The 23,807-nt window shown below is 40.4% G+C and overlaps 1 protein-coding gene across 1 annotated transcript in view; it reads left to right on the top strand.

Annotated features, from left to right (window-relative positions):
- Positions 1–23,807, top strand: part of KIF26B (kinesin family member 26B) — a 168,373-nt gene that overhangs the window by 107,791 nt on the left and 36,775 nt on the right. Inside the window, exon 8 of the mRNA XM_089909873.1 lies at positions 531–690. Coding sequence (XP_089765999.1) covers positions 531–690 — 160 coding nt within the window. The remainder of the gene's footprint in view (positions 1–530; positions 691–23,807) is intronic.

The following is a 23,807-nucleotide window of genomic DNA, read 5'->3' as shown; positions in this document are numbered from 1 at the left end:
ACCTGGCACTCGGCAGATACTCAGCAAATACCTGGGTCTTCCCTGACTCTGCACCTGGTTGTTCATTCTTCCTGGTTTTACTTTGGGTTATCAACCTGATTCCTGGCTGAGCTTTAGGTCACGGCCTCTACGACAGTCAACCAAAGCGGGTAATCACTTATGGGCTATCTATGTTTTAATATGATCAGTTTCAGAATCCTGCTACACAAAGAAGATGAAGGTAAATGTAGACATTTACCTTCTCTGTGAAATTTCATCTAATTCAGCCTACATGAATTATTCATTTATTTATAGTAGGAATATCAGTAGGTTTTAGAAGATCAGGGATGTGTGGTGGACAGAATTTAAGAGGACCATGCTATTTGTTACCCCTGCATAATTTTGTAGGGGTTTCCTACTAGGCCATGAACTTCAACCTTTTATTTCCTCTTTTGTCCCATCAGATTTCCCAAGGAGCTATATGAAGGACAGATGAGTGTTTGCCAGAACTTAACCTCTTCTTTCTTCTCTTGTCTCCTCTCCTGTGACAGTGTCTGGAGGCCGCAGCCGCCTGCACCTCATTGATCTTGGCAGCTGTGTGAAAGCTCTTAGCAAAAATCGGGAAGGAGGCTCAGGGCTGTGCCTCTCCCTGTCTGCTCTGGGCAATGTCATCCTGGCTCTCGTCAATGGCAGCAAACACATCCCATACAAGTAAGTGACTCTTCTACTCAAAGAATGGGATGAGGAAAGCATGGTGCGAGGGCTGTGTGTGGGATTCTCTGTCCAGTGTCATCTGGGGAGAGTTGTACTACAGAGGTACAGTATGGACCACATTGTTAGTTCAGTGCCAGAAACCAGATTTCACTAACAATTGTGTAATGCATGATCTTCCAAATTCAAAAGCTACAGAAATATTTAAATTTACCCCAACGCTAACATTAGGCTACTCAAGTCAGAAATAATAAAAAGTTATCTCAGTTGAGGTCTCCGATCACAGTTGCCAGTGGTAGATTATTGTCACCATGGTACAGATGCTTTATAGTGATGAGAGCAAGGGGCATAAGATTGAATTACCCTTCCCTTAGGAATAGGGCTGCCATATTTAACAAATAAAAATATTGGTTAAGTTTGAATTTCAGATAAACAACAAATATTTTTTAGTATAAGCATCGCCCTAGTATTGCATGAGCTATATGGGCATCCTGTATTTTATCTGGTAGTCCTATTTAGGAGAACTTAAAAAGCTTGAGGAAGTACCACCCACCATCCTATGCAGATGTTCATTTCACTTCCAAGATCCTTTTCCTCTTTCTGTTGCTGCTCCAAGAAGATGAAATTAGAACTTCTCCTATGTCTGGAATAGCCAGAGACTTGCCATATCATCTGTGCTCATGAATGACCCAGCCCTGGAGCCACCCCTCACCACCATCACCCCAACTCATCTTTGTCATTGGACAATGTGATGATGGGATGATGGGTACTCTCCTGTTTTTTCAGGCCCTGCCAATGTCCAGCTGCACCTTCCACTAGCTGAACCTTCCTTCACATCTCATAAACTGAGGGTTATAGCTGTATATCTTATCTATATCACAAGGATAAAAGGCTCAGAGTGATATGTGTATGAAAGTTTTTTGTGAAATGTATAACACTCTAGTCAATAACCAATAATGATAATGTGGTTGAGCCTATCCCCACCTATTTAAATGGAAATAACACCTACCTTACAGAGTTGCCTTGAGGATTAAGCAAATATACAGTACATAGAATCATTTTTGTTTAATCTGTAGGATCCTACAAAATATAAATTACTGTTGTGTAGGACGGAAAAGGTAAGTCGGGCAGTTTGTTCTACAATAGCTGAGGTTCAGGACAAGTCCTTGAGTCGTCCTTCCCCTCTGCCCTAAGCTGATGCCAACACTGTGCCTTTATTCTCCACCAGGAAGCCCATTACTAGACTACTTTAGGAGCTTAAATAGAGATTATAATCTTGTCTGTCTCAATTCTTGAAATTTGGAATCCTGGGATAAACCCAGAAATGGCTTTTCTACCCCTTGTGAGGATTCTTTTCTCTGAGAAAAAATTCAAGTAGAAGGTTTATATAGTTTCATTCAGTATCATTTCTGCAGTTGAATAAAGTCAACTTGTGATTACAAGGAAAGAGAGAAAGAGAGGAAGGAAGGATGGAAGGAAGGAAGGGAGGGAGGGAGGGAAAGCAGGAGGGAGGAAAAGAAAGAAAGAGGAAAGAAAGAAAGAAAGAAAGATAGAGAAAGAAAGAAAAGAAGGAAAGAAAGGAAAGAGAGAGAGAGGGAGGGAGGGAGGAAAAGAAAGAGGAAAGAAAGAAAGAAAGAGAAGAAGTAAAGAAAGAAAAGAAGGAAAGAAAGAAAGGAAAGAGAGAGAGGGAGGGAGGGAGGGAGGGAGGAAAAGAAAGAAAGAGGAAAGAAAAAAGGAAGGAAGGAAAGGAAGGAAGGAAGAAAGAAAAGAAAGAAAGAAAAGGAAAGAGAGAAGAGAGGGAGGGAAAAAAAAAGGTCTGCAGAGGTACTGTCAAGGTTGGAGATCTTAGAAAGGAAAGAGTTATCAGGCCTCATTGGTTTCCCTGTCCATAAAAAGGGAAGCATGTCTATTAATGTAATAACTTAATAGATCATGGCATAGACAGAATTCAAAATACCACCTTATAAGGTCACTGATTATGTATTTTACTTACATTATTTCTGTAAAGTGACATGCTTTTATGATTTCAATAGTTGAATTGATGGTGGGAGGGGTGGATGAATGCAAGCATATGAAATTACTTTTACTTTAGATAAAGTAACTTCCTTTCGGTTCCAGTTGGGTTTTATTATAAACCTAAAGGGAAACATTAAGAATTGTTTTTATTAGTAGTTCAAGGTCTCTTGTTAAATCAAACATATCTAACATCAGCTAGCCACAACAACCAGCTACCTGCCCACTTGGGAAGGCTGACAAAGTGTGAAAACCCCACTCACCATTCTCTGTAGACATCTGTCTGCTTCAGTTCCCTTCCTTCCCTTCTGGCTCCAAAGGAGTGGTGATTAAAGCGTTTCTATGTCTGAAGTTGGCACAGACTTAACATAAATGTGGTGTCTATGTAAGACACAGGTATAGAGTTGTCCCCCACCATCAGGATCCTTCTAAGGATCTTGCAGAGTTGCCCACTGCTTGATGCCAGGAAACATGGTGGCCTGGCCATGCGGCCAGCTCTGTCCTCCCCAAAACATTTGTTGGCAGTGCACTTGTACAGCCAGTTCTATCAGCCCTCCGTCCTTAATGCCCGTCATTGTGTGTAAGCTTTCAAAGACCCTTGCTGTAATATTGTTTCAGATTCTCAGCCACAGCGTATATTCAATATTTGGTTCTGCAAATACATTTGCAAAGTGATTAATCAACTAGAAGCTATCTTCTTTTGAGGTACAGGAAGATAAGGCAAAGATTAACTCAGATCACCCAGCCAGCTGGTGGCAGGATCAAACCGCATCACTTTTCACAGCCTCAGAGACCTTGGCAGTTCGTTGCCAATCCGCTCCCCCCAACCTCATCAAGCTCTGTAATATATTAGCTGCCTTTGCTCTGCACAGCATGAGGTCTTCAGCACAGCAGGATGGCCTAGATTTCTTTTATCAGTTCAGTCGGCGCTCCAAAGCCACATCACATAGCATTTGTTAGCGTACTAAACACCTTTCCCGTGTTAAACCTTGTCTTTGCAGTAGGTTCCTAAGACAGGGAAGGTTTTCTGCCCTTGCCGTTTCCTCTTATTCCTGTTTACTTACAGGAAAAAAATGGAAAACCAAACTCCACGTTCGCTACCTTCCCCCACCCTTCCAAAACACAAAAACCCACTCACGTTTGTCACCCTGGACACTTCTGTGCTTGGAACCTGCATCATTTGTGTTTGCTTCTGGGAAATTAACTGGAATGTGCACAGAGGGGATGTAGCCTGTCCTCGTTTCTCTTCATCATCGTTCCAGACTCTGTCATGTGAGCAAGCCTGAAAGCGAGTTTGTATTCATTACCCATCACAGGTGCTCCCACGGGCACTCTTAGGTGTGCCCTCAGTGGTTTTGACTTTGCAAATGATATTGCCTTTAGATATGACACATGCAAGTGTAGAACAGGTTCCCAGCCTCAGCCACGACATAGCACAGGCTCGCTGACCAATCCAAGTGCCATAAATCAATCCCAAATGGTGACACCATTCAGAAAAGCATTCAGGGCCAGCAGGGAGACCACCAAGGGCTCCAGCCTCCTAGTCAGTTCTGCACTGACAGGCTGCACAAAACTCCCTAACTTTGGGGAACCTCTTGTCTAGGGGAAGCTGTCATAGTCCTAAGCATTTTGACAGTACGTTTGCCAATTTCCTTCCGTCACTCAGCCATTTGCTATTCCTCAACACTTCTTGGGCACTAAGGTTGTAGGAGCCTTCCCTTCGATAGACGAGAAAAATTAGGCAGAGACGTCGAAATGAATTCCCATGCCAAAAAACAAGTGTTGCAGGTACACACCACTAGAACTGGTGCCCAGAAGGGCCACCACAAGAATCTGGCAGTGTGCACTTAGCTTTGGCTAAAGTGCTGTTAGGTCCCAGCTGATCTGCAGGACTACAGTCTTTCCAGAGACTTGGAAATTCTAACGACCCCCCAGTTCTCTCGAAATAGAATTTTTCGTCCCTTTTAGATGTCTGGTAAGGCGCAGCATACCCTTCACACTTACTTTAAGCCTGAAACATTTTTCCTTCATTTGTAACTGTTATTCCATTTGGATAAATAATGACTTTAATAGGTCAAACCGTCTATTTGATTATTTGCCAACAAGATGCTGTTCTAAACAACAGATATGTTATCGCGTCCCGGCTTCCATTGAACAAGAGGTCATGGAAGGTCATTCTGTGACCCTCTCGGGTTGTGTCTGTCTGAGATGCTATCCCCAAGTAGCTTGAAGCATGGTTCTGCATGAACAATCCCATGATCGAATTGGTGCTCGTTGCCTCTCTTTTAGGGTTTTGGTCTGTGTGGTTCAGACCAAGACGAAATCCTTGTGTTTTGGAATCTGTCACTGACATACTCTGGGGCTCAGGCAGCTGACTTCCTCATGCCCTTGCTCTCTCTGGAGAAGCAGGTGGAGCCTGAGGCAGTTTGCTGTCTCGAGCTTCAGTCTGCAGGCAAACACCACAGCAGGGGCCACTTTAGAAGCGGGTGTTCTACAAAAGTGATAAGGATGCCTGTCATCAGGATCTGGAACGGAGGCACTTTTCCTCCTAAGGCCCTGGTGAGGAGTCAGGAGCTAAAGTCATGTTTAAGAGAAAAGCAGCATCAGAACACAGCATTTCATTCAAACCAGCAAGCATCACTAGAGACTCAAATTCAAGTTGGTGACTGGTGGAGAAATGACAGTTTGTAAATAGAGGCGACTTTTTCAAAATGTTAACACCTCTTCTCATCCGTGCTGGAACCTGCACGCCTAAGATTTCATAAGGCCTTTACAGGACTTGCATCTCTGAAGAATGTGGACGTTCTCATGCCTTGCTTTGAGAAATATTTTCCCCCAGTAGCCATTTAGATACCGGGTTTGTCTCTGCTTTCTCAGAGCTGGAAACCCACTCAGTGTCTGGGAAGTTAGAGAAAGGAGCTCATGACCGACATGAGCTACGATACTCAGTTCCCCTGACTCACACAGGAGACAAAAGGTTTGTCCCTCGTGACTCAAATGCATATTATTTACAAAATGAAATTAAATAGATATTTTCCAGGAAAAATGCAAAGGAATATCAATTCTGCAGATTTATTTAAGATAGCATGTAATGGAGAGAAGCTCTGTGTAAGAATCTTCTTGTGTGTGTGTGTGATATGAGACACATACATATGCATATTTAGCAACCTTTAAATGTACATTAATGCTGTATTATCTCCTCCTGATTTACAGGGAGAACATCAATTTAGAACTATTTGCACAAACTCCAGATACCAGTTTATAGCACTCCCTATTTAGAAATAAAATAACCAAAGTCTCAGGTTGCCAAGCAACTGCAGCAATGATAATTCTTAGTGTTGCTGCTTCAAAAATATCCATTTTTATACATTTTAATGACTGTTAGGATGCAGAGAAAGTAAGTTCAGGAAATCACCAGCACATAAGTCTCTTTTGTATGAGATTTTAGCATCTCTTTCCTTTCATTCTTCCCTCCTACCTCTGTTTGCTTCCCTGGCCAGTGGTATCTTCACATATAATTATGAAAATTTTCAGAGATTGACATTATTTTCTTAAGAGTTGAGGCATCAACTACCAGTAAATGAACTCTGCCAGGTTTATCACAGAAGCATGCAGGTCACTCAGGGAGAAATGAGGCTGTCTGGGGATCGGCTGGGATCACAAGGCCTGGGTTCAAGCATTGGTCCTTCCACCACTGGTTTGACACATAAACTGTGCACATCATCCTTTTTGTTCCCAGGGGGACCCCTTTGTGCCCCCTCACAGAGCAGATGGTTAGGCCCCCAACTCAGTCATGATCCTTGGCATGTATTTTTCTTTGTCTACCACGGCTAGTCCCTCTTGGATAATGAGCTTATGGTTTTAGGGCTGAGCAGAAATCAGGAGGTTTCTTCATTTCCCTTTTGGCTTTTCAAGAGGTTTTCTTCCTTTATGTTCAATTTCTGAGAGTCCTAATCAGACTCTCTTCTCTCCAGATTCCGAACCAGTTGGCAAATAGATACAAGAGTATGGTTGGGAATTAAAATTCTCCATCTGCTGAATCCTAGCAGAGTGGAAGGAGGTCTCCTCCTATCCCCCCACAAGCATAGACCCCAGGACTCAGGAATGGGCAGAATTGGATCAGCAGAGCAATCCCTTACCCATAGAGCCACATGGCTCAAGAGGAGCGGTGTGTGTGACCTACAGGGGGACAGACAGACAGACAGCATTGGGCTGTACGTGCCCATGGCCATGTTTACCAGTGCCACCAGTCACACCTTTTTCCTCCTGTGAGAAGAAGTAAATAAAAGGGCAGAGGGCTTCCCTGGTGGCGCAGTGGTTGAGAGTCCGCCTGCCAATGCAGGGGACACGGGTTCATGCCCCGGTCCGCGAGGATCCCACATGCTGCGAAGCAACTAGGCCCGCGAGCCACAACTACTGAGCCTGCGCATCTGGAGCCTGTGCTCCGCAACGGGAGAGGCCGCGATAGTGAGAGGCCCGCGCACCGCGATGAAGAGTGGCCCCCGCTCGCCGCAACTAGAGAAAGCCCTCGCGCGGAAATGAAGACCCAACACAGCCAAAAATGAATATAAAATTTAAAAAAAAGGGGGGGGGCAGAAAGAAGGATGGGAACTTTGTTCTCCTTTTTTCCAAGGGGTTAGAGATTCCTGATTTATGGACTTGCTGGGTCATAGGGAGAAGGAAAAACTCGTTTCTGTTACTTGTTTTCTGGGTTTCCAGCTCGGATCCAGGTGGTTGGCGTGTGCATACGTGAGCTCTGGGTGAGGGCTCTTCCACGGTGTGAGCGTGGTGACAACAGCTCGTGTCATCGTTTCCTTACTGTGCATCCGGAGCTGCTCTAAATGCTTCCTGGGTGTTTAATTCTGCCGAGAGCCTCATGGCATAGATACTGCTTTGGTCGTACTCATACTACAGATGGAGAAATTGCAACAAGAGGAGGAAGTGACTTGTCCATGTCTACGTGGCTGGTAGGCAACAGGGCTACTCCACTGTCCCCTGGCATATCACCACTTCCTAGCACAGTGTCTGGAATGCTGTGGTGCTCAATCAATATCTGTTGAAATAACAAATGAGGCCAGACAATGGATCTAATGTATCTGCAAAGCTTAAATATGTGCAGTAGGTTGTAAGTGGAAGCGTGAGTCCCAGGCGTGGGACCACCTGTGGCCAGCTGTCCATTCAGGGTCATCTCCTGGCCTCACCTTTTCTGTGACGGTGAAGCTGGACTGACTGCCAGATACTTGTGACAGTGAGGAAAGTGAAATATGGAAGATGAGGACGGGAAAGAACTCTCCCTTCCAGAACCTAAGCCACTCGGCAGGGCTGAATCAGAGGAACCCAGCAGTCCCAATCCCATATTCTGGGCACCTCCAGCAGACAATCTCAGCAAATCTCAGATATTTCACAAGTCTTTTTCTCTCTCTTAATTTCTGTCATCTTTCTCATGTAAGAGCCTGAAAGTTCATGTAGCCATTTCATGTACCCCATTAATGGGAAAAGCTGCAGGATGCTCTGATGCTCTCTTAGGATACAAGACCCCCAGACAGCCCTCCTGCCTGGCCTCCAGCACAAGAAGTGTGACCACCTCCCACGCTGGAGACTGCACATGGGCACAGCCTCCCGATAAGACAGTTTCCAGCCCACTTCCCCCTTGGTGGCAGCTTCTGTAGGCGCGTTGAAGCATTCCTGAGTGAATAGATTCCTGTCACAATAGGAGAGGTTATCACCCAGTCTGGGTCTTGAAGTTCTGCTGAGCAGGAAAGGTAAGGAAGGGAGAGTCAAGAGGTGAGGATGACAGCAAGGGTGTCAGGGCATGAGATAATGAGCTTCCTCCAACACCTGTCTAATGATAGCAGCTTTGGGCATTTCCACAATTGGCAGATGAGATAGTCAATCTATCAACTGGAATTTGTGAAGTTTCTTCAGGCTGGGCTCCCAGAGAAGTATGTGAAGTCAAAAATCTGTGGTTTCCGAAAGAGATGAATTGTGACACGGGCCCGGGAGGTGACACTGAGCGGACACCAGGGAGGCATGGGTCCTCGTGCCAGGGCTACTGCCCACCTCCGAACACTCAGACACTCTTCCTGCACTTTTCCTTCTCCACCAGCTAAATCAGAATAACCATGTTCTTTACCTCAGAAACGTGGTAGTTACCATTGAGACAATGTCTGCGATAGCCCTTTAAAGAAACAGGCTTCAAAGGCAAAAATATGACTGTTTTAAAATATTTCAAAACATTATAACCCAGACTGATCTGGCACTATTATATCTTTTTATCTTGATTTTAAACATATGTGTTGCTTTTGGCCAAATGGATTATAATTACCTTTTGTTGAAACAGAAGCTTCATGCATTTTTCAACAAGAGTTTGTGTGCCTAATGTACAGGGTCACTGCCAGATACAGACATCTAATTTAAGAGAACGTAACCCTAAGTACTCTGCACAAGGAGAGAAGTAACAAGTTCCTTAGGAAGGGAAGGACTCTACCCACCACCTCCCTCAGTGAGGCCATCAGACCTGAGAGTGGGTGGAGGTTGTGGGTGAGCAGAGGGTGCTCTACCCCCAGTTGCATCTGTCTGGCCCACTGACCACTGCCATTCAAATGTTTAAAGATACAAATGTTTCATATAATATGGCCTTTGAATACAAGCCACGCCCTTCTGGTGCTCAGCCAGAGACAGTGATGTGTTCCAACCCTGACTGTGTTAGATTTCCTGAGAGGTTTTTCTTCCAAAGAGATTTTTAAGGCTGACCTTGATGATACAAATTTTACCTTACACTTTAGATCCCAAGTGATACATAAAGTTTATTATTCATGAAGCACAGTGCTATTCTGATCAGCAAGGTGAATTTTGGCCCAAAGGACCCAGCTGAGTGAGGAGTTTAAGCACCTAATTTTGTTACAAGTTTGATGGAGGCTACCAAACATATACAGGAAATACTTTGAGAAATACATAGTAGAATATCTGTAAGTTCTTTGATCCATTTAGTCATTCATTATCTATTAATTAAAAAATACTTATTGGACCCCTACAATACACAAGACACTGGAAATATAACAGAGAAACATAGATGATCTCCACTCCTGGACAATTTACAGTGTAGGGGAGATAGAGACATAAACAGCCAAGTCCCACACCTGGTAATATGCAACACCGGTGTTTAACGCGCACCGTGGAAAGGGGAACCCAAGCAAGGCTGAGGGAATCAGAAATACTGTAGTAAAGGCTGTCAGGGGGGACTTCCCTGGCTGGCCAGTGGTTAAGACTTCGCCTTCTGATGCGGGGGGTGCAGGTTCGATCTCTGGTTGGGGAGCTAAATTCCCACATGCCTGTGGCCAAAAATCAAAAACATAAAACAGAAGCAATATTGTAACAAATTCAATAAAGACTTTAAAAATGGTCCACATCAAAAAAACAAGAAATGTTAAAAAAAAAAGCCTGTCTGGGCAGAGGTGGTGATCCTGAAGCTCTCCTCATCGACTGCCACTCTTTCTCCATTCTCATTCCTCTGTTTTTCAAAGTTTCCCACAGTCCATCCTTAAATGCTTGAGCCATTTCACAGCTGTTCTGTCATTCCCTAGAATGATGTAGACATTGCCTGATACAAATCATGATAAACTACTGGGCCAAATGCAAGACTCCGAATCTATAGCTAATTGTTATCTTTAATGATAACTAATCATCATGTCACAAGTCATGTTGCTACCAGGAGAAAACAGCCAAAGGGGGAGGGCTTTAATTTAGTTCGGGGCCAATGCACATAGAGCCCAAGATGCCCTCGGGTACGCACAGAGCTCCACGATTAGTCAAGGATAGCTTGATTTAGGCACAATTAGACATTACAAGGGATAGAGCATACAAATGAGTTGGGGCTTAATTCATTTAAAAACTGTCTTGAACATTAATAGAGCTTCAATCAGAGTATCCAACCATAAATTCTCACCTGTTTCACAACTGGTTCAGGCTTCATTGAGCATTAATAGATTTTTTTTTCGCCCATGCAAATGAGGTGGTAATTCATTTCATGTGTAATTGAACAATTTCCAAATAGTTATATTCATGGAGCAGTTAAGTTGTACCAAATTGTCTAATGTACCTAGCAATTTTTTTAAGTAAAATAGAGCTGAATTTTATTTTTGATATAATAAAGAGAGAACTGAAGAAACAGAGATGGTTATGGTACATTTGTTACTCTTTGAAGAGTAGTAGACTTTACGATATTCCTTCGGGGCAATGGCCACCATTGCTACTTATTTTTGTTTTTCCTGACCATTCTTTCTTATCCTACTCCCTACCAGCAAAGTCAGTAAAAATGTTGGGGGTTTCTAGGTTTGGATGAAAGGAAGTAGTGTCAGGGCCCACAGTTTATAAGCATGCGTCTCCTAGTTCTGTGCCACAACATGCCAATTTTACTGAGGGTTAAATAACGTCTGTCCTAAAAGTACTGTGTGAGCTCTTCCCTTCAGACCACTTACCTTATGTCTCCCATGAACCTTGCATCCCCGGGCATGAAATCCTATGCTGAGGACTAGTTGCAATTGTTGTTTGTATTGAGAGGATTTGTATGTAGTTTCCTGAACAAAGTCCAGGGAAGGCCCTAGGGCACGTGACATACCCACTGGTTCCTTCTGAGGATTCTTTGTGGTGAAGGCAGAGAAGGCTTTAGTTTCATCTACCCTCCACACAGCTGCCAGAATGTGTCTTTAAAATGTAGTTCTGATGTCACCCCCTTCTTTAAATCCGTCAATGGCTCCTTGTCAGCTACAGGTTCAAACCCTTTTGGCCTAAGAAGCTGTTTATAATTCGGGCCATGCCCACCTTTCTGATCATAGAAACTATGTGCAGTCTCCTGAAGCCCCCATGCCCTCTCACACTCCCATGCTTTGTCGATGCTACTTCTTCTGCTTACAGTGGCCTTGTCCATTCATTCATTCATTCATTCAATGAACAGTTACCAAGAGCATGCTATATTTCAGGACTGGCCTGGATCTCCCTCTCTACTTAGTGAGTTTCTGCTTATTTCTCTTACATGTTTTAATTGTGAACTGTGTCACATACACAAATGTAGAAGCACACCTGCCCAATCTATAAAATAACAAGTTAAATACCTGTGTGCCCACCACCCAGGTTAGGAAATAGAACATTTCAGTGCCTCGGAAGGCCCCTGTGTGCTCTTCTGTGACTGTGCTGCCCATCCACCTTTCCCAGAGGAGGCCACTGTGCTGAAAAAGTTTTGTGTTTACAATCCTTTTGCTTGACTTACAATTTTACCACCTAAATTTGTAGCCCTAAAAACTATATTGTTTAGTTTTGTCTGTTTTTGAGCTTTTCGTACATAGAATCATACCCTCCCTGGCCCTTCTATAACTTACTTTTTTCAATTAATATTTCATTTTGACATCCATATTGATGTGTGTAGCTATAGTTTATTAATTTTCATTGATGTGTGGGTTTTTCATTGTGGGAGGATATCTAACCCATGTCTGCATCTGATGAGATGACCACATGGCTTTCCTCCTTTAATTCTTTAATATGGTAAATTACATAAATCAAGTTTCTAATATTAAAAATTCTGGCATTCCTTCCTGCATCTCCTTCGAGGCTTATCTCAAATATTATCTCCTCTTTGAAGCCTTCTCTGATCTCTTTTCCTCCCTCCCAATTCTTTGCTCCAGAAAAGTTGTTTCCCTCCTCTAATCCCCTATGGCATTCTGTAGGTATTTCACTGTAGGCACTGATGTTATATTTTAATTATTTGTTTACATGCATATCTCTCCTACCACATGAGCTCAGCAAGATAATGATAAAGTCTTTTTCTTGAGGTTCCTTATTATTTTTGCACTAATTTGAATTAAACTAACCTGATCCAAACCCTACCTCTTAGTAGCAGAGATGAGTCAGACATCTGCCTTCAACCTTTGATGGCCTGCCTCACTACCGGGAGGATACTGTGGGCCCCCAGACTTGCATTGTGGCCATCAGAGCCCCACTCTCAACTAGTACAAAGTGCATCTTTTTGCAGTGTCAGCTGTTTAGGACAGGCACTGAAGGAGAGGCACTGAAGATATAGCTCTACTTTCTGAATCAGATATAGAGCAAAATTATATTCACTCTACTAGGTTATTTTGACAATTCATCAAGCACCTATGATGTATAAAGCATTATTCTAAGCATTAGGGCTGATGCACAAAGCTTACAGACGAGTTGAACAGAAGAAACCAGTACATAAATTAGAATGCAAGGCATAATAAAGCAGTTAAAAGCCACATGATAAAGACATTCAAGGAAGAGGTGAGAAGTTCCAGTAAGTCATCAGTGAATATGCCTTCTCTGACGATAACAAAATAAATACTAGATATGAATATAGATTCTTATTTACTGCTACAGCCCTCCAAATGTCTAGAATTTGGCAGAAGCAAATATGCCTTAGAGTTCGTCCAAGAGATTTCCTTACTCAGACTACGTCTTTATTAGAATCATGTCTTGCATGGCTTTGAAGTTGGTGCCCTACGGACCTAAGTATAGGGAAGTTCCAGGAATGCATTAGAACCCTAAGGAAAGGCTGTCGTTTTGACTAATTAATGTCCCCAGGTTTGGGAATGGCAGCCCATCTTTTGACAAAAATGTAAATTTTGAGCTACGTCTAGAAAACCTTGTACCCTGGTGCCAAGAAGGACAGTTAGTCTATGTGTGGATGGGGCTTCATCACCTCTTGTGATTAACGTTTCACAATAAGGGAGATGGTAGCCTCTCCTTTGTAAAGTCCAGGAGGTGCCTGCAAGCCCTTCCAACTTCTGGGTAATTTAACCTCCACCCACTCTAGGAAAATGGACAAATCCACAACCCAGATCTCTACCCACTGTGGCCTCCTTGACAATCAAATTCTGAAAAAGCAAACCTCCCTGCTTGATAACTTGCTGGAATAATGAAACCCATCTCGGCCCCTGCTTGATGATTTCCTTCGGAAAAGGAGAATAGCCACTTTCAAAAAACCATACAATTTGACCTTTCCAAAAGCCAAAGTTTTCTGCTCACCAAAGTCATTCATTTGAGCCTATGATTTGTAAATGAAAGGGACCAAGGGACTATTCCTCTAAAAGCTTTTTGGATGAGTTGGAATCGCCCTTTGGCATTAAGTCCTCTGTTCAAGACCCATTTAAGGACCCGTTTCACATGGTCTTGGAACCATGGGTAGTGCGCAAAAGCAATAAGAGTAGCAAAGCTACCATTTTGGAGTATTTGCTAGGTACAAGCCCAGTCTATACAATACAAATACTCTGTTTACATCTTCACACCAACCCTAGAAGTAGATGCTATTGTTTCTCCCATTTTACAGATGAAGATCCTGAGACACAGAAATGTGAAGCAAATTGACCTCCTCCTCCTCCTTCTCCATCATCATCATTACCACAACCATCATCTAGTGCTTACTATGTGCCACTGCCTATACTCACTTCTTTCTATTTATTTTTTTAACTCATTTCATCTTCGTGACAACTCCATGGAGTCAGTACTACAAATTGACCAAAGGAAGTTTACTCCAAATTTCCTTTGTCACAGCAGCCAGGAGCATGCAGTAGCAGATAACAGAAATCTCTGTAGCCACATTTGATTTAGCACTGTTAGTGGAGCTGGTAAGGGAAAAATTATAAACAAGCAAAGTTTGACCCCTGTGACTCACTAACACCTCTCCCCTCAATTCTGTGCCTCTTCCTCCCAGTGAGTACTTCCCTTACCCCCTCCACAGGTACCCTGTACCTTGGTGATGTCTGGAAATGCCCAGTGCCTGCCACTCCACCACCATCCTCCTGGTTGTACCACTGTTAAGAGCCCCCAGTGCCCTAGACCTCATTTTACTCTATACCTACATCAAAACTGCTCTTCCCTGTGGGCTATCCCTTCACACCTTGCTCCGCGGTAAGATAATGTGCTCTCTTAGGTCAAATTAGAAAGGTAGTATCTAGAGACAGCAGAAGCAAGAAGAACTACAATCCTGCAGCCTATGGAACAAAAACCACATTCACAGAAAGATGCATAAGACGAAAAGTCAGAGGGCTATGTACCAGATGAAGGAACAAGATAAAACCCCAGAAACACAACTAAATTAAATGGAGATAGGCCATCTTCCAGAAAAAGAATTCAGAATAATGATAGTGAAGATGATCCAGGACCTCGGAAAAAGAATGGAGGCAAAGATCGAGAAGATGTAAGAAATGTTTAACAACGATCTAGCATAATTAAAGAACAAACAAACAGACATGAACAATACAATAACTGAAATGAAAAATACACTAGAAGGAATCAATAGCACAATAACTGAGGCAGAAGAATGGATAAATGACCTGGAACACAGAATGGTGGAATTCACTGCTGCAGAACAGAATAAAGAAAAAAACAAAATGAAAAGAAATGAAGACAGCCTAAGAGACCTCTGGGACAACATTAAACACAACAACATTCACATTATAGACATCCCAGAAGGAGAAGAGAGAGAGAAAGGACCTGAGAAAATATTTGAAGAGATTATAGTCGAAAACATCACTAACATGGGAAAGGAAATAACCACCCAAGTCCAGGAAGTGCAGAGAGTCCCATAGAGGATAAACCCAAGGAGAAACATGCCAAGACACATAGTAATCAAATTGGCAAAAATTAAAGACAAAGAAAAATTATTGAAAGCAGCAAGGGAAAAACGACAAATAGCATACAAGGGAACTGCCATAAGGTTAACAGCTGATTTCTCAGCAGAAACTCTACAAGCCAGAAGGGAGTGGCATGATATACTTAAAGTGATGAAAGGGAAGAATCTACAACCAACATTACTCTACCCAGCAAGGATCTCATGCAGATTCGACGGGGAGAAACCTAAAGATTTACAGGCAAGCAAAAGCTAAGAAAATTCAGCACCACCAAACCAGCTCTACAAAAAATGCTAAAGGAACTTCTCTAAGTGGGAAACACAAGAGAAGAAAAGGACCTACAAAAACAAACCCAAAACAATTAAGAAAATGGTCATAGGAACATACATATCGATAATTACCTTAAATGTGAATGGATTAAATGCTCCAACCAAAAGACACAGGCTTGCTGAATGGATACAAAAACAAGACCCATATATATGCTGTCTACAAGAGACACACTTCAGACCTAGACACACATACAGACTGAAAGTGAGGGGATGGAAAAAGATATTCCATGCAAATGGAAATCAAAAGAAAGCTGGAGTAGCAATACTCATATCAGATAAAATAGACTTTAAAATAAAGAACGTTACAAGAGACAAGGAAGGACACTGCATAATGATCAAGGGATCAATCCAAGAAGAAGATATAACAATAATAAATATATATACACCCAACATAGGAGGACCTCAATACATAAGGCAACTGCTAACAGCTCTAAAAGAGGAAATTGACAGTAACACAATAATAGTGGGGGACTTTAACACCTCACTTACACCAGTGGACAGATCATCAAACAGAAAATTAATAAGGAAACACAAGCTTTAAAGGACACAATAGACCAGATAGATTTAATTGATATTTATAGGATATTCCATCTTCAAAAGCAGCATTTACGCTTTCTTCTCAAGTGCGCATGAAACATTGTCCAGGATAGATCACATCTTGGGTAACAAATCAAGCCTCAGTAAATTTAAGAAAATTGAAATCATATCAAGCATCTTTTCTGACCACAACACTATGAGATTAGAAATCAATTACAGGGAAAAAACGTAAAAAACACAAACACATGGAGGCTAAACAATACTTTACTAAGTAACCAAGAGGTCACTGAAGAAATCAAAGAGGAAATCAAAAAATACCTAGAGACAAATGACAATGAAAACATGACGATCCAAAACCTATGGGATGCAACAAAAGCACTTCTAAGAGGGAAGTTTGTAGCAATACAAGCCTACCTCAAGAAACAAGAAAAATCTCAAATAAACAATCTAACGTTACACCTAAAGGAACTAGAGAAAGGAGAACAAACAAAACCCGAAGTTATCAGAAGGAAAGAAATCATAAAGATCAGAGCAGAAATCAATGAAATAGAAACAAAACAGTAACAAAGATCAATAAAACTAAAAGCTGGTTCTTTGAGAAGATAAACAAAATTGATAAACCATTAGCCAGACTCATCAAGAAAAAGAGGGAGAGGACTCAAATCAATAAAATTAGACCTGAAAAAGGAAAAGTTACAACAGACACCACAGAAATACAAAGCATCCTAAGAGGCTACTGCAAGCAACTCTATGCCAATAAAATGGACAACCTGGAAGAAATGGACAAATTCTTAGAAAGATATAACCTTCCAAGACTGAACCAGGAAGAAATAGAAAATATGAACAGACCAATCACAAGTAATGAAATTGAAACTGTGATTAAAAATCTTCCAACAAACAGAAGTCCAGGACCAGATGGCTTCACAGGTGAATTCTATCAAACATTTAGAGAAGAGCTAACACCCATCCTTCTCAAACTCTTCCAATAAATTGCAGAGGAAGGAATACTCCCAAACTCATTCTATGAGGCCACCATCACCCTGATACCAAAACCAGAAAAAGATACTACAACAAAAGAAAATTACAGACCAATATCACTGATTAATATAGATGCAAAAATTCTCAACAAAATACTAGCAAACAGAATCCAACAACACATTAAAAGGATCATACACCATGGTCAAGTGGGATTTATCCCAGGAATGCAAGGATTCTTCAATATACGCAAATCAATCAATCTGATACACCATATTAACAAATTGAACAAGAAAAACAATTTGATCATCTCAATAGATGCAGAAAAAGCTTTTGACAAAATTCAACACCCATTTATGATAAAAACTCTCCAGAAAGTGGGCATAGAGGGAACCTACTTAACATAATAAAGGCCATATACAACAAACCCACAGCAAATATCATTCTCAATGGTGAAAAACTGAAGGCATTTCCTCTAAGATCAGGAAGAAGACAAGAATGCCCACTCTCGCCCTTATTATTCAACATAGTTTTGGAAGTCCTAGCCACAGCAATCAGAGAAGAAAAAGAAATAAAAGGAATACAAATTGGAAAAGAAGCAGTAAAAGAGTCACTGTTTGCAGATGACATGATACTATACATAGAGAATCCTAGTGATGCCACTAGAAAACTACTAGAGCTAATCAATGAATTTGGTAAAGTTCCAGGATATTAAAAATAAAAATTGATGCACAGAAATCTCTTGCATTCCTATACACTAATGATGAAAAATCTGAAAGGGAAATTAAGGAAACACTCCTATTTACCATTGCAACAAAAAGAATAAAATACCTAGGAATAAACCTACCTAAGGAGAAAAAAGACCTTTATGCAGAAAACTATAAGACACTGATGAAAGAAATGAAAGATGATACCAACAGATGGAGAGATATACCATGTTCTTGGATTGCAAGAATCAATATTGTGAAAATGACTATACTACCTAAAGCAATCTACAGATTCAATGCAATCCCTATCAAATTACCAATGGCATATTTTACAGAACTAGAACAAAAAATCTTAAAATTTGTGTGGAGACAGAAAAGACCCCAAATAGCCAAAGCAGTCTTGAGGGAAAAATACGGAGCTGGCAGAATGAGATTCACTGACTTCAGACTATACTACAAAACTACAGTAATCAAGACAATATAGTATTGGCACAAAAACAGAAATATAGATCAATGGAACAGGATAGAAAGCCCAGAGATAAACCCACGCACCTATGGTCATCTAATCTATGACAGAGGAGGCAAGGACATAAAATGGATAAAGGACAGTCTCTTCAATAAGTGGTGCTGGGAAAACTGGACAGCCACATGAAAAAGAATAAAATTAGAACACTCCCTAACACCATACACAAAAATAAATTCAGAGTGGGTTAGAGTCCTAAATGTAAGACTGGACACTGTAAAACTCTTAGAGGAAAACATAGGAAGAACACTCTTTGTCATAATTCACAGAAAGATATTTTTTGATCCACCTTCTAGAGTAATGGAAATAAAAACAAAAATAAACAAATGGGACGTAATGAAACTTAAAGGCTTTTGCACAGCAAAGGAAACCATAAACAAGATGAAAAGACAACCCTCAGAATGGGAGAAAATATTTGCAAATGAATCATCAGACAAAGTATTAATCTCCAAAATATATAAACAGCTCATGCAGCTCAATATTAAAGAAACAAACAACCCAATCCAAAAATGGGCAGAATACCTAAATAGACATTTCTCCAAAGAAGATATAAAGTTTGCCAACAAACACATGAAAGAATGCTCAACAACACTAATCAACAGAGAAATGCAAATCAAAACTACAATGAGCTGTCACCTCACACCAGTTAGAATGGGCATCATCAGAAAATCTACAAATAACAAATGCTGGATAGGGTGTGGAGAAAAGGGAACCCTCTTGCACTGTTGGTGAGAATGTAAATTGATACAGCCACTATGGAGAACAGTATGGAGTTTGCTTAAAAAACTAAAAATAGAATTACTATATGACCCAGCGATCCCACTACTGGGCATATACCCAGAGAAAACTATAATTCAAAAAGACACATGCACCCCAGTGTTCATTGCAGCACTATTTACAATAGCCAAGTCATGGGAGCAACCTAAATGCCCATCGACAGATGAATGGATAAAGAAGATGTGGTACATATATACAGTGGAATATTACTCATCCATAAAAAGGAACGAAATTGGGTCATATGTAGAGACGTGGATGCATTTAGTGAGTGTCATACAGAGTGAACTACGTCAGAAAGAGAAAAGCAAATATCATATATTGACACATATATGTGGAACCTAGAAAATGGTACAGATGAACCAGTTTGCAGTGCAGAAATTGAGACACAGAAGTAGAGAAAAAACGTATGGACACCAAGGGGGGAAAGTGGCAGGGGGTGGTGGTGGGATGAATTGGGAGATTGGGATTGGCATGTATACACTGATGTGTATAAAATGGATGAGTAATAAGAAATAAATAAATAAATAAGTAAACATTAAAAAAAAAAAGTCCACAAATAACAAATGCTGGAGAAGGTGTGGAGAAAAGGGAACAAAAACAACAACAAAAAAAGGTAGTATGTAGTAATTGTCTAACAAGAGACAAGAGTTCCTTTTCTTCCCAACCTTATCAATGCTTGTACTGTCTGCTTTAAAAAATATTTGGCCATCAGGTGGGTTCTTAGTGGCATATCATTATAATTTTAATTTGCATCTTCCAGATTACTAATAAGGTTGAGTATCTTCTCATGTTTGTTAGTTATTTCTCCCCTTTTGTATAGCTCTTATTCAAATCTTTTGCCTATTTTTCTACAGAGTTGTTTATCTTTTTGTTTATCAATTCATAGGGGTTCTTTGTGAACTCTGGATTCTATTATTTTGCGAATAGTTTCTCTCACACCATTTATTGAATTCCCACTGATCTGCAGTGCTCCTTTGCTCATGTAACAAGTGTCCAAATATGTATGTGTCTGTCTCTGGGCTCCCTATCCTATGCCAATACCGGACTGTCTTAATTATTTGGGCTTTTGCAATTTTCTTTATAGTATGTTTGTTCTTCATTGTTTTAATTTCTGAGCTTTACTATTTCATTCCTTCTGCTTTATTTTGCTGTTCTCTATCTCCCATCTTAAGATGGCTACTTAGCTTTAACAATTTTCACTCTTTCTTATTCTATAAACACTTAGTTCTGTACATTACCCACTAAGTACTGCTTTGTCTATAGCCTCAAGTTCTGATAACGGTGATTATTTTCACTATCATTAATTAGTTCAAAATATTTTCTCTTTTTCACTATAGTAACTTTTTTGATCCATGGGTTATTTAGAATAATGTACTAATTTTCACAATTATTTGGAATCAATTTGTCCTTTTTGAGGCTTGCTTTTAATCAGTGCTAGGGCAGGTACAGAGCACCTAGGGTTACTTTGACCACTATTAGAGGACTCTAACATTCTTCTTATTATTGACCCCTTTGGAGCACTCTGTCCAATGCTCCATGTATTAGCAGGTCTTTCCCCTCTGCTTGAACGTAAGTTATTCCCAACCCCAGGGGACAGACTCTCTCTCTTTCTCTCCAAGTCTCCTCTTTCTTTCTATATTTTGCCTTGAAAATTTTAGCTGTCTTGGCCTCCCCAAATTCTAAACTGTCTCCTCAATTCAGCAAGGTCACTGCCTGGCTCTGTTTGAGCCCCTCTGTTCTGTAGCCTGGAAGTCCTCTCTGGACAGTGAACTGGGCAAGTACAGGGCCCACCTCATTTGTTTCCCTTCTCTCAAAGATTACTTTCCTCTGTTGTCCATTGCCCAGTATCCAAAACCCCTTTTTTTCTAATATTTTGTTTGGTTTTCTAGTTATTTAAGGCTGGAGGATAAATAATCCAGGTCCTGTTTGTCCAACATGGCCAGAAGCAGAAATTGGTCATTCCTGATCATTTCTTTTTTTTTTTTTTTTTTTTGCTTAATTTATTTTATCTCCTTAAACATCTTAATTTCCTTAAACACGTTAATCCACTTTTTGTTGTTTATCTGTACCCTATGTTTGAACATCTCTTTCTGCCATCTGTTGTTTCTGCTGGGTCTTTCTCATGGTGCCTTGTTTCTTTGTGTGTTTATTTTTGCCCAGGGGGGACTCATTTTTGTTGGCATTTTAGTTGTGAGAATTCTTTGAGACCTTTTATAAAGATGGTTTACTTTAGCATTTGTATTTATTTCTACTTGGTGCCTGGGATTACTACCAGTTGAGGATACTTGAAATAATATTCTCAGCTTGAAACATTTTGGGCCACCCAGGTATTGAGAATTAATTAAGACTGCAAACCTACATTAATTCAGCCTTTGGTTCCAAATTCTCAGGATAATTTCTTTCTTCTTTTCTCAGTGCCATATTTCAAGACAAATTTCTTGTGTATGTGAGGGGGCAGTTGTTGTTGAGAGGGATTTTCCTATTAAAATCTTCATGTTGGTCAGGCTTCGGGCTTTGTCTCCTATTTTCCATGCCCTTTGAAGCCGTATAAAATGAAGCTTGAATATCACTTGGTTTGGCAAATGTCTTCAGGGAAAAAGCAAACTTCAGTGTTCTGCTTACTCCTCTCGAGTTCCCAACTTCATATATACTTTTTTGCCTAAAAATTTCTTACTTTTGGGCTTCCCTGGTGGCACAGTGGTTGAGAGTCCACCTGCCGATGCAGGGGACACGGGTCCGTGCCCCGGTCCAGGAAGATCCCACATGCCGCGGAGCGGCTGGGCCCGTGAGCCATGGCCGCTGAGCCTGCGCGTCCGGAGCCTGTGCTCCGCAACAGGAGAGGCCACAACAGCGAGAGGCCTGCATACCACAAAAAAAAAAAAAAAAAAAAAAAAAAAAATTCTTACTTTTTTACAGGTTCAGCAATGCATTTAGTAAGATTTGTGAAAATATCTTATCCATAATGTTTAACTCTATTTGATAAGAAGGTCTTTTCAGGTACCTAGACTACCATATTGCTTTTTTACTACTTTTCTGTATTTTTCTGTTACACATCTCTCCCTGTTCTAAATTATAAATAATGGAACCATATAATTTACTATCCAAACTGAGACACTTTTGAGAGTGAAAAAGGGGTAACCAATACTATTAATTATCCAAAATTTTATTAGTGGACCCATAAAATAGTTCTAATCAAAAATCACCCTCAAAAATACAATATTTTCTTATAAAAAATGTCATGTGCACCAAAGTAAAATAATTAAAATTTTCTTTCTATTGTTTGTCAAGACATTAAAATAAGCAGAATAATTGTTCTTGATACCGCTTTCTGTATTTTAGTCACCTTCAGTCTATGTCTAATGTCATGTCAACGCTATTTTTCTTAAGGCTATTTTTTTCTAGTATTATCTTAGAGCCACAGCATTTTTCTTCAGTTATCTAACTGCCTACCCATATATTTATGTATATATGTTTGTTAACGTATAAAACTATCTATGTATTTTGATAACTGCAGCTTCTATTTCTCTTGATAGAATATCACAGGCTGGTACAAAATTATTAAGAATTTATGGAACAACCAACTATAAATTCATTTCAGTAAAATAAGTTTCTCAATTCAGTAAGAATATTCTGTGTTCAAGTTTCAGAAGATCTTCCTCCAAATCAATTTTGGAGCACAATTATAGAATTTTAAAATTTAATCTTTTATATTGTTTGTTTCTTGCTGTCTGATACTCATTTAGTTCCTCCCTTGCTTTTGCAGGGATGTATTTCACGTCCTCCCCGTTTGCAAGTTTTATTTTATTTAATAATTGCAGCTCTTTACAGGCTTCAGAGGCTGAGATCTCTGTGTTTCATTTTTTGAACACTTGATTATGGATTTATGACTTTATTTTGAACAAAGTGCAATCAAATTTAGAAGATCTGTTTCTAAAACTCCTATACTTTTTTGTAGGACACTTAGGTAGATTCATAAAGTATGTTTTGAAGTTAAAAACTGTCTGATGTCAGCAATTTCATATCATTTAAGCTAGTTCTTTAAAGTCGCAAACATTTCTCAAATCCAGTTGATGACAGGCAGCAAGAGAACTGCTTACTCCCTGATGAAGTCTGTTTTTATTTAACATAAGCTTTATCACAACGGTTTTGTAGTTCAGTTACTCCAGCTCTACATGTGTAAATTTTGCTGATTTTGACAATTATGGTTTGTATTTCTCTGGGGATAAATAGAACTCTTTGAGCACAGTTACGAATTATGTATGTGCAATAACCTATCAGTTGCCTTTCAGCACAAGTCTCTCCATTCGGTAGGAACGTTATGTCTTAACATGTGAACTCTGTTCACTGCATGTATCAAACATGTTGCAAGATGGGACCATGGAAGTAAAGAGTGAAGCTCTGCCCAACTCTTCCCATCTCATTTTTTAAAGTCCTAATAATAATACTTCGGGTTTTTTTTAAAAAAAGGAAAAATCCAGGAGAAAATAAACCAGATGGATGCAGGATAATAGGCATAAACTGCGACTCTTCTGGGCAAACCAGCACCTATGTCCAGCCTAATTACAGCCCTACAGACCAGGGGACATGTCTCATTTGTGTTTGCAATTCCAGAGCC

This window comes from Delphinapterus leucas, chromosome 1, assembly GCF_059928025.1.
Source record: "Delphinapterus leucas isolate spDelLeu-1000000601 "Yukka" chromosome 1, BTC_Dleu_Yukka2, whole genome shotgun sequence".
In the NCBI taxonomy this organism is placed as follows: Eukaryota; Metazoa; Chordata; class Mammalia; order Artiodactyla; family Monodontidae; genus Delphinapterus; species Delphinapterus leucas.
The sequence above is the reverse complement of the archived record's forward strand: the minus strand, read 5'-3'. Positions and strand labels throughout refer to the sequence as shown.